This window comes from Sarcophilus harrisii, chromosome 1 (assembly GCF_902635505.1).
Source record: "Sarcophilus harrisii chromosome 1, mSarHar1.11, whole genome shotgun sequence".
In the NCBI taxonomy this organism is placed as follows: domain Eukaryota; kingdom Metazoa; phylum Chordata; class Mammalia; order Dasyuromorphia; family Dasyuridae; genus Sarcophilus; species Sarcophilus harrisii.
Genome location: NC_045426.1, coordinates 339,969,526 through 339,986,045, shown reverse-complemented (window position 1 = coordinate 339,986,045; position 16,520 = coordinate 339,969,526). Strand labels below are relative to the sequence as shown.

The 16,520-nt window shown below is 36.2% G+C and overlaps 1 protein-coding gene across 3 annotated transcripts in view; it reads right to left on the bottom strand.

Annotated features, from left to right (window-relative positions):
- Positions 1 to 569: 569 nt before the first annotated feature.
- Positions 570 to 16,520, bottom strand: part of PIGQ (phosphatidylinositol glycan anchor biosynthesis class Q) — a 65,991-nt gene continuing 50,040 nt past the window's right edge. For 2 of the 3 annotated variants that reach the window (XM_031945714.1, XM_031945715.1), the window contains exons 8-11: positions 11,425 to 11,505; positions 9,872 to 9,986; positions 4,950 to 5,011; positions 570 to 2,015 (exon numbers count right to left, since the gene is read on the bottom strand). In XM_031945714.1, the coding sequence (XP_031801574.1) occupies positions 1,863 to 2,015; positions 4,950 to 5,011; positions 9,872 to 9,986; positions 11,425 to 11,505 (411 nt within the window). In that variant the 3' untranslated portion in view covers positions 570 to 1,862. Of the gene's footprint in view, positions 2,016 to 2,116; positions 2,184 to 4,949; positions 5,012 to 9,871; positions 9,987 to 11,424; positions 11,506 to 16,520 lie in introns of all 3 variants that reach the window. The other variant, XR_004230820.1, reaches the window with a different exon arrangement.

Here is a 16,520-nt window from a genome sequence, read left to right as displayed (position 1 = left end):
GGAATCTGAGGCACTCTAATAGAAAACTATAGTCCATATCACTGGAGGTAGCTGAAAAATGATCATTTGTGTGTGCAAATCCAAAATACAAACAGAAGGGGGTTTGTAATGTATTGAACCTGTCATTTCTTGTCCATATAGAGGCCTGGCTTCACATGGAACTTTCATCATTCATATTCCCATGGTGGCTCATTCTGAAATGTTAGCAGTTGGGGAAAGTTCTTTTGGATTGGATCAGCAAGAGATTTAGGCCATTTTCTCTGAGCCTCCCATTAAGTGGATCTTAAGTAAATGCTGGGCTGGATAGGTCATGCCCAATGAGGGGATAGTAGCTGTTTTGAGTTTATAAATGAGTTTATAAATTGAGTTTATAAATGACGATCTTAGGGCAGTTCAGAAGAAACCCTTATGAAAAGCTCTAGGAAATGTTATTTTTAGCAGGAAACACACACATACACACATATGCACGCACGCAAAGGAAATGAGATATTTTTAGGTCTGACCATATAAGCTAACCAAGGAGATTATAATTATAGGGAGCAGAATATCCTTAAAGGATGTTCTCTCTGTTCTGTCCTCCAAAGAGAAATTTTGTACAAATAGAAGTGAGAGTCAGGATTTCAGAATCCTGTGGCAAGATGGAAAGGAGGTGGTATCCAGGAAGAGGACCAAAATTTGCATCTCTGCCTATAATGAAAATATTAATTTGAAATTCCATTGGTGTCTATTACCTTTAAATTCTTGGCGAGTGGAAAGATCGATTTTACACAATTTTTATTAGTACAATCTTTGAAAAGAAAACAACAAAGAGCTCTGTAAATATATATATATATGTGTGTGTGTATATATATATACATATATATACACACACACACATATATAGTTGTGGAGATGAGGAATGCAGAGGATTCGAAACATACCCGGAAGAGGGAAAACAAACATTAGGGAGTTATGGTGACAACTGGAGGCTTGTTAACAATCAGGAGGAGTTGGTGCCCATCAGGTTAACAGTATACATACAGCAAAATCATAGGCTATGACATTTAGGAACTGTCTTGGCAAAAAGGAAAACAATGAAAGGAGAAATTGAATAGTCCAGCAGCAGCCCATTCTTTCCGGCAATGGAGCAGTTTTTCTGGGGGCAGAACTGTCTCTTCAGCACACCTACCAGCCTCCTGGGTGGTTTAGGAAAAGGAAAGGCCAGTTTTTCATCAAGAACACATGAAATGATATAAAAGATAAGCACCTCCTCCTAGCTTATATTTGTCAGCACATGATCTGAATGCTTCTGAGATCTTCAGTGACATACTCAGTCAAGGAGAGTGGGAAGGCAGCCCACGGTGAACACACATTCTCATCACAGTCACGACTGACAGTAGCAACTGCTCATGTTCAACAAAACTTACCTCTTAGAGACTGATCTCTGTTATAAGAACTAGGTCACACTATGGGGTAGTGTGTGGTATCTGTGGGTACCACTATGCAGGGCCATCCTCATCTCATGTCGAGGCCCTCAAGACACTGAGCTTTCCTTGAAAAGAGCTACTGATCTGTGGCCTGCTCAGGAGTAGCTAGAGCCATCAAGGACAGAGCTACGATGCATTATAACCCCTCCCCCTTCCCTCCAGTCAGTCAATATTGCCTAAATGCTCAGACAGAAAGGGAAAAGCTAAAAGAGCTTCCACAAGTCCTTCCTACTTTAAGCCCAGTCCTGTCCCTGCTAAAGTCTTGGCTTCTGGGCCAAGGGAGTTCAGGCGACAGTGAGCCAGCAGCTGTGAGCTTCATGCTGATTTTGGCCCAAGAACAGTGAGTTAGAACATTGGCTTTGGCTTGGGCTTGCACATTTGGCAGATTTCCACCCTTCAGTCCTGCTTGTCTTCTTTGTGCTTCCAGGGGTAGATGAGCTCACCAAAAAAAAGCTTCTTACACAGTGAGCCCCAGGAGTCTTTGGGGTAGCAGCTGTAGGTGGGGAGACGGTAGGTTTGTACCACACTGCTGTACGACAAAGGGTTGATCTGTAAATATACAACCAGGAAAGGCCAGAGCAAGGATGAGAGTCAAGTTTAAACTTCAGCTAAAGACAGAAAGGGAGAGCATAAAGTATGCATGTATTTACCTCCCTACTTTAGTCTTGGTCTTTTTCACATATTCCCAACTGTGCTGCCGGATACACCTCAAGGGATCTACAAGAGGTAGAGGAATTTGTTTTTGGGCTCATTGCCAGGTTTCCTCCTGATGAATACTGCCATGTTAAAATGGTCTTGCAGTAAAAGATACAGGCATGCTGAAAATTCAGAGCAGTGCTATATATGCATGATATCTTAGATGATCCCTGTCCCTTGGGGAGGTACTGAATGCAGATATAGAAGAAGTAGCAAAGGTCCCTGTTTGGGTGGCAGGTCACCTCTAAGACCTCTTATAGTACTTTAACCTAGAATTATTCTTTGTGTGGATTAAAGGCTACCCCCATGCTATAAGTGCTTTGTAAACTTCCCTTCACTTTTTTTTTTTAAAAAACAGAATATCTTTAGGAGACTTTCTGGGATAATCTAGAACTAAAATCAGAAGTGAAAGAACTAAAAATTTGCCATGACCTAAGCTATGGTATGTCCTTGAATGTTATATTTCTTTATTTAGACATGCTCAGAGGAGAAGGGAAAAGAATGGATCCATTGAAATCTCCTGTGTCCCACTTCCTCCCACTAATGAGGAGTTTTCAGCAGGATGATCCAGGTTGTAAACAAAATAAGCAACATGGGCACTGCTATAATATATAGGAGATGGAACCTATCCACCCTTTATTTTCTTGTTATGAAATTAAAAGAACTAAGTTCTTGTAAGAGAACACTAGATTAAAGGATTACAGTGAGACTTGTATGCAAAAACTGTACCTTTTCATTGAACAATTTTTAGTTTCTGAAAACCAAATATAAAGTCCTACCTAAGTCCTAATTTGTAGACATATGGAACACTAAATGAATTAGGAATCAGGCTATTTGATTCAGTCTGGAAGAAATCTTCTGAACTTCTAAGCTAATTCTGTTGAACCCTCAGGATCTCAGTTTCCCCAGCATTATCCCTCACTATAAAGTCATCCAAGAATTCAGGTCCTTAAAAAAATATTTTACTGAATTCCGAAAAGATCTTAGAAACTAAATTTCCTTGGATGGCTTCCAAGATGAACCTTACTTATGTAGTGTTCCTATTTATAAGTGATGGTATTTCAGAAATGCATCTATGAATAATATAGGCCATGCTATGAGCTGATTTCAAGGAAAGGAAATTTCATCTTTATAATAACAGCTTGCTATTTCTCAACTTTCCCTCCTGTATAGGATCACAGAATGATAGAGTTGGAAGGGGCCTTAGAGACTGTCTTGTCTAAACCTTGTTCAAAGTCACCCAGCTAGTAAATAGCAGAACAGACACCTGCACTCAAAAGTCTTCTGGTCCCTAACACTGGACTCTTTTCATTCCATTTCTACATGTTTTCAAACTTTTCTTCTTTGTTCAGAGTTACTGTTCAGTGTTTAAACCTTCATTTAACCCACCAGTGAGAAAAAACACATGAGACAAAAATGTTGCTTAGTCCATGTTTTGTGATTTCCAATGAGAAAGTACTGTTAGTGACAAGTTACTCCCACTAAAAGATTTATTAGTCATCTTTCATATGTTCTTTCAGAGAGAATGGTCTTTAAATAATGAAGCATGAAACTCTGATGTTTGTTGTTGTCAAGGCAAAGCCAGACCTGTAAAAACCCATAATAGTTCCAACTTGTCTGAAGCTTCAATTGAGTTACTTGGTGACTCAATATTGTTAAATAAGAACAAAGCATTTCCCAAATGGACTGCTCTGAGGTAAAAGGACCAACCTGGAGTTTTAAAAGGCAGGCATATTTTTAAAAGATTTTATATGCAGTCATGATTCTCATTCTTAATTATGATCTAGAATACTCCTCCTCTAAATAGAAGCTAGTTTTATTTAAGACACTACAACTAGTAGGGCAAGTCATTTGAAGGAAAATTGGTGAGAACAAACCAAAGGGAATATGTATTTTAGACTAAGTTGAACAATGTAGTCTTGCTGCAGGCTATTTTATATTGAAGTACACTTTTAAAAGCATGAGGATCAACTTCCTTAATTAAATGAATGGTGAGCTTTCTGTGACCTGGCACTAACAGATCCTCTCCTACAGAATAGCAAATTTTCCTGCTTCCCTCTCCCAGTTCTAAATGGGTCACTGTCTAAAATTAATCTGCTAGAAGCTAATGGCAGGTGGGGCTCTAAACTCTTAAAAGATCACATTCCCACAGGTCCTTTCATAACTCGGCTATGCACAATATGTTCACACTCTTGATTTAGGGCTGAGATTCAATAGGTTTGCTGAATAAGCTTAAGAAATAGCTGCTATGTGGTTTAAAAATACATTTTTAACAAGAAAGTTGGGGTAACTTTGTAAAAAGAAAGATTTAACTGGCCAGGGGACCAGAAAATCTATAGAATATGAATTATGATTTTGAAGGACTTCAAAATCTTACAGGTTCCACTCTATTTCCATCTAAATAGCCCCTACTAAAGAAACAATAAGAACATTTCAATACGAGTTTGTCACTGTTATATGGGTGCTACTTTCTAGAGAGGGAAAATGACCCTATCAGCAGCTGAATTTTCATAGAGAAGCAAAACCAAAGCTATTTCAGCAATGCTGCAAGTGAGCCCAGTTTATGTACCCATTATGAGAATAGGCATATGGATGACAAATGGACATTTCTGAGAAGACTGAAGCAGAACAAAATGAGTTTCTATTCTCTTTTACCCTGTCCATAAAAGTCATTAGAGAAGGTAAAATTACCAGTGGTCCCACATGTAGCTAATATAGCTGGTATCCTTATGTTAGCCCTGGTCATAGCCACAGGTTGAAAGCAAGCGTGATTTGTTCTGGTATTACCTGCATCAACAGTCGAAGAGGCCTGCCCACTTCCTGCTCAAGGACTCTGAACTTTACACCAGCTGAAAACCAAAGAAATAAGTGGGTGAATAAAGAAGAAACATTTCTGGTCTTTATTGTGGTCTAGTCTTAGGTACTGAAGGACAAATTCTAGAGGGTGAGTCAACACAAACTGAAATCACCTGACTGTATGGATGAAAAAAACTAAAAATATCAGTCACCCTACTCTGCATGTAAACAAAGGGAATGAGTAGATGGAAGAAATTTCACAGATATAAAAAGAAAACTTTTCTCTTAAAAACTCAGTTTCACTGAATGGATGTCCATCAGTTGGAGAATGGCTGAATAAATTGTGGTATATGAAAATTATGGAATATTACTGTTCTGTAAGAAATGACCAACAGGATGATTTCAGAAAGGCCTGGAGAGACTTACACGAACTGATGCTGAGTGAAATGAGCAGGACCAGGAGATCATTATATACTTCAACAACAATACTAGATGATGACCAGTTCTGATGGATCAGGCCATCCTCAGCAACGAGATCAACCAAATCATTTCTAATGGAGCAGTAATGAACTGAACTAGCTATGCCCAGAAAAAGAACTCTGGGAGATGACTAAAAACCATTACATTGAATTCCCAATCCCTATATTTATGCACACCTGCATTTTGACTTCCTTCACAAGCTAATTGTACAATAATTCAGAAGTCTGATTCTTTTTGTACAGCAAAATAATTTTTAGTCATGCATACTTATTGTGTATCTAAGTTATATTTTAATATATTTAACATCTACTAGTCATCCTGCCATTTTAGGGAGGGGTGAGGGGTAAGAGGTGAAAAATTGGAACAAGAGGTTTGGCAATTGTTAATGCTGTAAAGTTACCCATGTATATATCCTGTAAATAAAAGGCTATTAAATAAAAAAAAAACAAAAAAAAACAAAAAAAAAAAAAACTCAGTTTCAGGACTTAAAAGCCCATTTGGGAAGTACACATAATTTTTGTCCACTTTTCCCTCCTTTTTTGTCTCCTTTTTCTGAATTTTCTTTTCTTTTCTTTTGTGTGTGTTAATTGATGTTTTTTTGGTTTTTTTATTTTTTTGTTTTGAATGGGGAAAAAGGGTGATTGTCTCTTTTTTTATTTTTTTTTTTATTTTCCTTTTATTTGGGTTTATTTGGGTCTTTCGCATTGACTTCCAAAATCTTTTCCCTTTTCCCCACTCCCCTCCCAGTGAAAGATGAAAAAAATATTAAAATTAAATTAAACCAAAAATAATTTAAACTTTTTTTCATGAATCGCTCTGTAACAAACCTTGAAAAATCAAAATGGGGTTTTTGAGGTTAAATTCAATGTAAATTCTTATCATCTCCCAGATTTTGCTTGGGGGCTTTCTTCTTACTGCTCCATTGGAAATGTTTGGTTGATCACATTCTAGGTGGCCAAGTTCTCTTGGTCCTAAATTTTATTTAAATTTAATAAACCAAAATTACCCATATAATAAAACCTTAAATAAAGCTAAAATTAAAAAAAAAAAAAAAAAAAATATATAATATTTTCTTATCTTTTTCACTCAATATTCATTAAGTCTTTCCGCCCTCTAAAATCTTCCTGTTGTCATTTCTTACAGAACAATAATATTCCATAATATTCATATAACAATTTTATTAATTCTCAACATGGGATCCCTCATTTTCCAGTTTCTAGCCACTACAAAGAGGGCTGGAAGGGCTGATTCTCAAAAGAATCTCACAGAACTTTACTAAAATAAAGAAAAGTGAGATTTTTAACAAGGAGGGGGAAAATGGTTACTTTTCACAGTTGGGCTGGGCTGCCAGTGTGGTGATAAGGTTTTTGTTGCTATTGACTACCAAATCAATTCAATTCAACTTAATGAAACAACTCTTCATCCAATCTAGTTCAACCTGCTTTTTGGGGTTCTTTCACACTCTTCTCCAGCAGGTCAGTCCTAGCCCAACTGAACTATTCACAAATTCCCATTTCTATGCCTTTTTTTCCCCACATGTCCATGTCTTCTCTTGTACAGCATTATACTTCTCTTCTGCTTTTATAGATTCTGATGAATTATAATTTTTACATAGTTAATGTACAGCTATTGTATAGTTACAATATACCAATTTAAGTTGCATGGTCTAGTGGACAGAATTGTTGCTCAGTCATTCAGTCCTATCTTACTCTTTTTGACCCCGCAGATCACAGCATACAAGGCTCTTCTATCCTCCATTCTCTCAAGTTCATGTTTATTTATTCCATGACACCCTAACCTTCTCATTCTGTGCTATCCCGTGTTCCTTTTGCCTTCAATTTTTCCTAACACCAGGGACTTTTCCAATGAATCCTGACTTCTCATTATGTGGCCAAAGTATTTCAGTTTCAGCATTCTAATGAATAACCCAAATTCTTTTTTAAAAATATTGACCAATTTGATCTCCTTGCCATTCCAAAGGATTCTCAAAAATCTTCTCTAGCGTCACAATCCAAAACACCAATTCTGTAGTGTTCAGCTTTTTTTGTGGTCTAATTCTCATAATCATAAATTGCTACAGGAAAAACTCATAACTTTGACTGTACAGATCTATGGGGGTGAGATGATGTCTCTACCTTAGTGTACGATCCAAATTTGTCATAGCTTTCCTTCTAAGAAGCGAGCTTTTTAAATCTGATGATTTTAATTAAGCCCAAGAATATTAAATCTAATACTGCTTCATTTCTTCTCCCTTTATTTGCTAAGATCTTAAGTTTTTTTGATGTTAAGCTTCAAGCCAGTTTATACTCTCTCCTTTTTCACCCTCAAGAGGCTTCTTAATTGTTCTTCATTTTCTGCCATTAGAATGGTATCATGCATTTCTAAAATTGTTGCTATTTCTCTCAGTAACCTTAATTTTAAGCTTTTAAATTTTTTAAATTAAAATTTTAAATCAGACTTGTAATTCATCCAGCCTACCATTTTGCATGATGTAGTCTGAATATAAGTTAAATAAGATGACAAGATACAGACTCATTGTATTCTTTTTAAAATTTAAACCAGTTCAGCTTCTTGGCCCATATATAGATTCCTTAGGAGACAAGTAAGATGATCTGGTACTTCCATCTCTTTGAGGACTTGCCATATTTTGTTGTGATCCACAAAAAGGCTTTAGTGCAGTCAGTGAAACATTAGTAGATGTTTTTCTAGAGCATCTTTGCTTTCGCTATAATCCAGGGAGAGCTGGCAATTTGGTTTCTAATTCCTCTTCCTTTTTGAAAACTAGCCTGTTCTGGTAATTCTTGATTCACATACTGCTGAAACCAACTTTGCAGAATCTTAAGCATAACTATTGATGGTATATGAAATGAATGCAATTGTTCAGTGATTTGAATATTTCTTGGCATTGCCCTTCATTAGGACTGGAGCAAAACTACTCTTTTCCAATCCAATGGTCACTGTTAAGTTTTCAAAATTTGTTGACATATTGACTATATAAAGAACTGGTCTCAGAAACTGAAGTCCTTCCCCTGACACATCTTGAGTAAATGATCTAGGGCAAATCACTCAGCTTCTCAGTGCTTTAGGCAACTCTGATACTAGTTACAGCAGTGTAGACTTGTATTGGAGCAAGGAGTTTTTTCTTTACAATACCGTAAGAAAGGTAATGCAAGTGTTATTGTGCCCATTTTATAGATGAAAACTGAAGTGTATGAAAGTTAAATGATTTGTCCATTATTCCACAGTAAGGGGTAAAGCAGGATTCAAATTCAGGTCTGATACAAGATCTCTTTTGATGCCATTATACACCAAGTAGGAAGCTAGATAAGATGACTTCTAAAGTTTATTCTTATCAGTTTCTATTGATCATCTAATCAGGTAAATCAGGCAGATAAATTCATTTATCACACAGGCTAATCCAAGATTAAACTTGAAAATGAAGACCTAAGTATGAATGTGTTTTTGGTGCAGAGTCTGACCCAATCTAAACAAGGACCACCCAGAAGGCAAGAAAGGTTGAATGATAGGCAAAAATTGGGCCAGTGAATACTGGATCAGAAGGGATCCCACGATGCCTGGGACACAGCCACTTAGTTATGTGAGCCAGGCTGGTGCGGGGGTCTTGAACTAATTCCAATCACTCACATGAATGTTCTAGGGATGCAGGTCTAGATTAGGGCTCATTTTATTTAACTAGATCCTAGCAGATCAGTTATACTGAAGGCCTTTGTCCTAATTCCTACATTAAAGAAATGTTGCTGAATCACATATTTTTGAGCTGAAGGAAGTTCCAAAGTCATCCATTCTAGCATTAATTTTTTCCTTTTCTTCTTAACACTGCCTTAAAAGCTAAAAATTATAGCACTTTGGCACATATTAATACCTCATCTGTTTTGCATGAAAACTGTTGGGTCTGCAGGTACTTGTTTTGCCTATTGTCAAACTGAATGATAGCACTCTATATGTGAAGGGAGAAGTGAGGGGGCATTATGAAGGAAATCCGATCTGGCCAGAACTTATCTGTCCACAATAAACAGTTACTTTAGTTAGTTTCAAATTAAATCATGCTAATGCTCTCTCTTCAAAATGAGATGGAAAGTAATTGTCAATAGTTTTTTAGAGCTTTAATGCCAGGACAAGAATGACTCTGCTAATGGATGAACTGAAAAAGGTTTGGCTCAGATTTGAGAAGTTCCTCAGGTGACCTGCCCTCTCACCCTTTTGGTCTAGGAACTGTATAACTTTTACTTGCACTAGAAAGCAAAAAGTCCAGGCTCACGTTGGAGTACATTAGCATTCAGCCAATTAAGGAATAACTTTGGAATGAGTGTAATAATGGCAGAAATCACACAGTACTAAGTGCTGTAAGCACTTAATACTTATTGAATTCTCTTACTAGTACAGCAAAACTAGTACCCAGACATAGTACCTACCTGCAAGTCTGTAGGACCTGCATAGTCGAAGACCAATGGAATAGAAGGGAAGGGAGTCTATAAGGTCCACTAGCAAATGGATTAATCCTTGTACAAACACCACCAATAGACGAAGCTAGAATGGGAAAAACAGCATTGTGAAAGGGCCTCTAGATGAGACAAGCAGATCAGCTTAAACAACTCATTTCTCTGGCAATGCTGCCGAATCCAACCTAACTCTTGGACACCCCACTGCCATCATGGAAACATGAAAAATCTCTGCTTTGTCTATGCAACTAAAAATCTACCTGGGACTGAACCTTTCTGATCTAGCAAATGTGAAAAGTACATTGTTGGAGCCTATGAAGACTAATAACAATAACTAGCATTTATATGGCACTCTAAGGTTTGCAAAATACTTACATTATTTTTACTGAATTCAGATTTAGGGTACAATTACCTATTTTAATTCTGAAACTCAAGTATGAAGGGAACAAAAATAGAGCCAGATTTTCTAGATGAAACTAGAGGTTTCTTAGCAAGCTTTCTATAACTTTCCTTGAAAAGGAAGGCAACCACGTAGGTCAAAGCTGATAAGGAGAAAGGATATAACATGGTTACTTGGATAAAGTTTTGTCTGGCATAGGACACAATCATGATCCTTACCCATAAGTAATTTTAGAATAACAACTATCATTAATAGGAAACTTTGTTAGAAGAGAAATAGAGATAACTTGTGAGCCAATCTTTCAAAGAGACATGTAACTCCATTAGCCCTGTAGTTAAATCCTTTCTAAGGACAGAAGTATTCAGAGATAATCAGTATTTAAGGTCCCTCAGGAATCATTGATACCCTAGCAGAAATGCACTAAATCAAAAGTGGAAAATCCCTGCCATGAAAGAAGGTAGCATAGAAGGCTATTTGACCGCCTACTGTGTCCTCCCTTAAAGTTTCTGCTAGATATTTTTTCTACCATTGGTTTCACTATTTGCAGGGCATTTATAATCATTGGAGATTGGCCCACTACATACTCTATACCTTTTCTTCTCTTCATATGCAAAAAGAAAAGAAAAGAAAGAAAGAAAAAGCAATCGCATTGCTATTATTATTTATATCTTATGTTTCCCTTCTCATTGTTTTAAAGAACACCTATCAGCTAATGAATGAGACTTGAACCACAAGAATGCCTACTGATTTCAGTCTCAAGCCCAATCTTAAGTTTTTTGGCATCAAATAAGGCACTGTAGACGTTGACCATCTGCCTGGTGGATAAGGATCAAAGCAGTTAAGTGGTTATCTTAGCAATTCTCTTAGAAATTAAGGAGAATCTTAAGGAAAGACCATAAACCAGGTTTTAATTGAGTCTGTTTTAAAAACTCCCTAGAGGAAGATAGAATTTGGCAGTATGTACTTTTTTTTCTTTTACCTGTGGTCCCAGCAGGGAGAACAGCATATTAAATTGAAATGGGGCAAAAAAAAAAAAAAAAAAAAAAGAAAAACATATTATGGATAATTTTCAGACTTCACTCATATATTAGATGAATAGCAGAAGATATCAGGGTTATCCACTTACCAGAGTAAAGACTAAATAGTAGAGGGCTGTGGTGGGCAGAAGGAATAACAGAATGGTAAACAGCAAAGTCCCAATAAACAGCTGTAAGACAAAACATACATTCACATATTGAACATCAACAGCAGGCAGAAGGACCTACACTAGAAGTTATCTTCTTACTAAACTGGAGAAATTCCTGGTTCCTTCTCTTTGCTCTGAACTCATCCTATAACTAAAAAGAACTTCTGCTAATCTTAAGGATTTTATTTTCACAAGAAAATTCAATAACAATTCATTCTCTCTGAAAGCTTCCTTCTAATAATGTTGCCTGATTCAGTTCAGTGTGTTGTATTTTAACTGTATCACAATTTAATTACTGACACTTACAGACAAAAGAATGGCAAAGAGTGATACAAAGCTAGAGGGATCAATTTTCTTTTGGCAAAGTAAAGGAAATATTTATATCAAGGAAAGGAAAGAGAAAAGCTAAAGTAATCATTTATTAAGCACCTACTATATGCCAGGCACTGTGCCAGGGGTATGTCACTTATGTCAGGAGTTAGAAATGTCTCCAGGTTGATTATTTTTTATTAGGATTCCTAGGACTTGTCTTTCCAGTAAACCTCTCGCACAATAGAAAGGAGAAAATACATTATCATTCAGTATCAAGGATACCAACAATCAAATTCTGATTTAAGGTTAAATTAACAAGCACATCAAGAGCAATAAGGTATCATCACCACACTAATACGCCCCTTTCCCAAATTTGGCCTACATTGGGCTTTATTTAATAGTCCTAATTAAGTTAGATTATAATGTTCAGTTGCTAAGAACCCTAGTTCCTGAGCACTTGAAAAAAGCTCAAAAAGGCAAAAGTCAAAAGCTCTAAATTTCATTATGGTGGAGTTTAGAATCAAAATTCATTCTCCAGACCCTAGTAAAAGTAATTAAATTGTTTTACAGTAAAAGTGCAGAATAAGGCTTTATGGAGAAGATATACCACATAAGGGCCTTGGGGTCTCTACAAGCTAACCTGCTACACCAATAGGTTCTAGATGAAGAAAGGGGTAAAGGAGGTAGATAGTTAGTATAAAGCTAATTCCTAGAAGTAAGATGACTTGGAAATGCAAAGTATTTTTTTTTTTTGGGGGGGGGGGGGCAACTTACTTTAAAGAGTATTACTCAGTTATGAATAAGGTATTTTGCTATCCTCCACTTTTTCCCTAGATCATTCTTGTTTCTTTTTCAATCTCTTGGCCTCTATTTCTGGAAGTTCTCCTGCTCCCCCAGCTCTGCTCATTAGATTTTGTCTGTGATATTTGTTTTTGTTTTTTTTGGCTTCAACCTATTGTCCAGTTCAACCTATCCCAAAAAACAAGAATAAGGTGACAGGAAAGGGATTTTTAGGAAAGGTGCCCCAAGAGGTAAAAAGAAATCAGAAGTGATCTAGGGAAAAAATGCTAGAACTGAAGAGAAATTAAAGTTAACATCAAATTTATAGGAATACAAGTCATTTCCCAATTGATAAATGGTTAAAGGATATGAATGGACAATTTTCAGATGAAGACAGTAAAGCCATTTTTAAAAAATTAAAGCTTTTTATTTTCAAAACATATGCATGGATAACTGTTCAACACTGACCCTTGCAAAACCTTGTGTACCAATTTTTCCCCTCTTCCCCCCACCTCCTCCCCTAGATGGCAAATAATCCAATATATATTAAACATGGTAAAAATAGATGTTAAATCTAATATGTTATACATATTTATACAATTATCTTGCTGCACAAGAAAAATCAGATCAAAAAGGAAAAAAAAAATGAGAAAGTAAAATGCAAGCAAACAACAACAAAAAGAGTGAAAATGCTATGTTGGGATCCACACTCAGTTCCCACAGTTTCTCTCTGGGTGTAGATGGCTCTCTTCATCACAAGATCATTGGAACTGGCCTGACTTATCTCATTGTTGAAAAGAGCCATCCCCATCAGAATTGAACATTATATAATCTTGTTGTTGCTGTGTACAATGATCTCCTTGTTCTGTTCATTTCACTTAGCATCAGTTCGTGTAAGTCTCTCCAGGCCTTTCTGAAATCATCCTGTTGGTCATTTCTTACAGAACAATAATATTCCAAACATTCATATACCATAATTTATTCAGCCATTCTCCAATTGATGGGCATCCATTCAGTTTCCAGTTTCTAGCCACTACAAAAAAGGCCTGCCACAAACATTTTTGCATATGTGAGTCCCTTTTCCTCCTTTAAGATCTCTTTGGGATATAAGCCCAATAGAAACACTGCTGGATCAAAGGGTATGCACAGTTTGATAACCCTCTGGGCATGGTTCCAAATTAAACCCATTTTTAGTCATATGAAAAAAAATGCTCTAATTCACTATTGATTAGAAAAATGCAAATTAAGACCACTAGGAAGTACCACTATAAACCTCTCAGATTGGCTAAGATGACAGAAAAAGATGATGATAAATATTGGAAGGGATAGGGAAAACTGGGACACTAATATATTGTTGGTGGAGTTGTGAACTGATCCAACTATCTTGGAGAACAATTTGGAACTACATCCACAGGGCTATCAAACTATACATACCCTTTGATCCAGCAGTGTCTCTACAGGGCCTGTGTCCTAAAGAGATCACAAAAAGGGAAAAGGACCCACATGTGCAAAAAGGTATATAGCAGTCCTTTTCGAAACTGAGTAAATGCCCATCAACTTGGGAATGATTGAATGAATTGGTATATGACTGAATATGAATAATTCATATGATATATGAAAGAAATGGAATATTATTGCTCTATAAAAAATAATAAGCAAGTTGATTTTAGAAAAATCTGAAAAGACTTACATGAACTTATGCTGAGTGAAATGGGTAGAACCAAGGGAACATTGTACACAATAACAAGAAGATTATATGATAATCAACTGTGATGGGTTTGGCTCTTTTCAGCAATAGACTTGGGATAGAAAATGCCAATCATGTCCAGAGAGAGAACTATGGAGACTGAATGTGAATCAAAGCAAAGTATTTTCAACTTTTTTTTGTTGATTTTGTTTGTTTTCCTGTTTTTTTCTTTCTTGTAGTTTTTCCTCTTTCAATCTGATTTTTCTTGAACAACATGACAAATATGGAAATATGTTTAAAAGAACTGTACATATTTAACCTATATTGGATAGTTTGCTATCTAGGGGATAAGGGAGGGGGAAAGGAGGGAGAAAAATATAGAACACAAGGTTTTGCAAAGGTAAATGTTGAAAACTATCTTTGCATGTCTTTGGAAAAATAAAAAGCTATTATTAAAAAGAGAAAGAAAGAAAAAAAAAAGAATTGCACATATTTAACCTGTATGAGATTGCTTGCTGTCTTGGAGAGGTGGGAAATAAGGGAGGGAGAGAGAAAAATTTAGATCACAAAGTCTTATAAAAATCAATGTTGAAAACTCTCTTTACAAGTATTTGGAAAAATAACTATTAAAAATAAAATAAATGAAAGTCAACAATACGCACTCCTCACAACTGAATAACAGCTTTAAAAAAAAAAAAACTGTCTCCAGTCCTGACAATTAGTTCAATACCACTGACCATATTGAAGAGCCAAAGAAATAGAAAAGGGAAAATGAAAATGACTTGCTTGTGATCATGCAGTGAACTTCATCAGTGAGGCTTAAATATTAGGCTTAAACTTAAAATATAAGTGAGAAACAGAAAACTATTCCACAGGAAAAAGGCGAGTGAGCATTATCAGGAGCTTTCTATTCTGGATTCTCAACCATTTAGTAATTCACAATATATGAAAACTAACTATTCTCAAAAATTATTCCCAAAGCTTACTGGATTAAAAGTGTCAGGCTAGGCTTTACCACTAACTAGCTATGTGATCTTAAGCACATAACATCACCAATCTAAACCTCAGTTTCTTCTTCTGCAAAATAAAGAGTGGGACTAGATGATCAATAATGTTCTGTGATTATATGAGATGCTACTGAAACACCCTGGTAACTCCTGAATCCCATCTAATCTTTTCTCCTCTCCTTTCTTCCTCCCAAACATATGTAGAATACCCAATGTTATTTTGTTCTATCTTGGATGCATGGATGAACAATCTTCCTGTATAAACCAGTTCTCCCTTGTAGGCATATCTCAAATCATAATAAATAAACCTTTTTTCAAGACTATACTTTTGACCCATAACAGTTTCGTTAATTATTAATGTAGCAAAGAGTGGACTCCTGCTATGACTCAGTACTTTCATGACTATGCTTATTTAAGGTTTCTACTACTCTAGAAAACTGGATACTGCCTCATAGCCTTAACCACTATGGTTTATTCTGAAACTGTATCACAGGAAATAAGCAGGATGGCCTAATGATATTAGAAGATGAAAGAAAAAACCCAAACACCCGGCTGATCTACTTGAAATTACTAGGTTAAAGGCAGGGACCAGGATAAATCAGGCAGGTGAGATGTTCAAAGCAGGTTATACTGCTACATGGAAAATAATGGGGTACAGGGATACAGAAAAACTGTAGGCAGCCTGGTAAATGGTTCTGGTTCTTTTTCTCAGAAGGCTCCCCACAAGACAGTTGGCTTAGATCAAGCTGAGAGAGCTGTCATCTTTTGTTTCATGACTGTTGGTTACAAGTTTGCTCGTATTTTATTACTTAAGTATTTATTCAAAGTATAAATAATGGTAAACATTATGAAGAATAAGGAAAACAAGACTTTTTTTTTTTTTTTTAGGAGTTCAGGGTTTTCTATTATAAGAACTATGGCAAAAGGAATGAACAGCTCCTTTAAATATGAATTCTTATATTTAGTAGTTTTTCTTTTAGCTGTTTTTTTCATTTCCACACCAAATACCAAAGTTCTATAACAAAACAGAGAAAATGCTTCTAGAATTCTTTGAACATAATAGGTGCTTGATAAATTGCTACTGAATGAATGAATGCTTAGAGTAAGCATTGGCAAAGATTTTGTTAGATGCTTGGCAGTGGCTCCAGGAAGATGAGTACTGCATGTGCCGGCACTTAAAAGAGTATCTTATCATTGTGCTTGCATAACCTAATCAGAGATGGATGGAGAAGAGTGGTAGGTAATCTGAG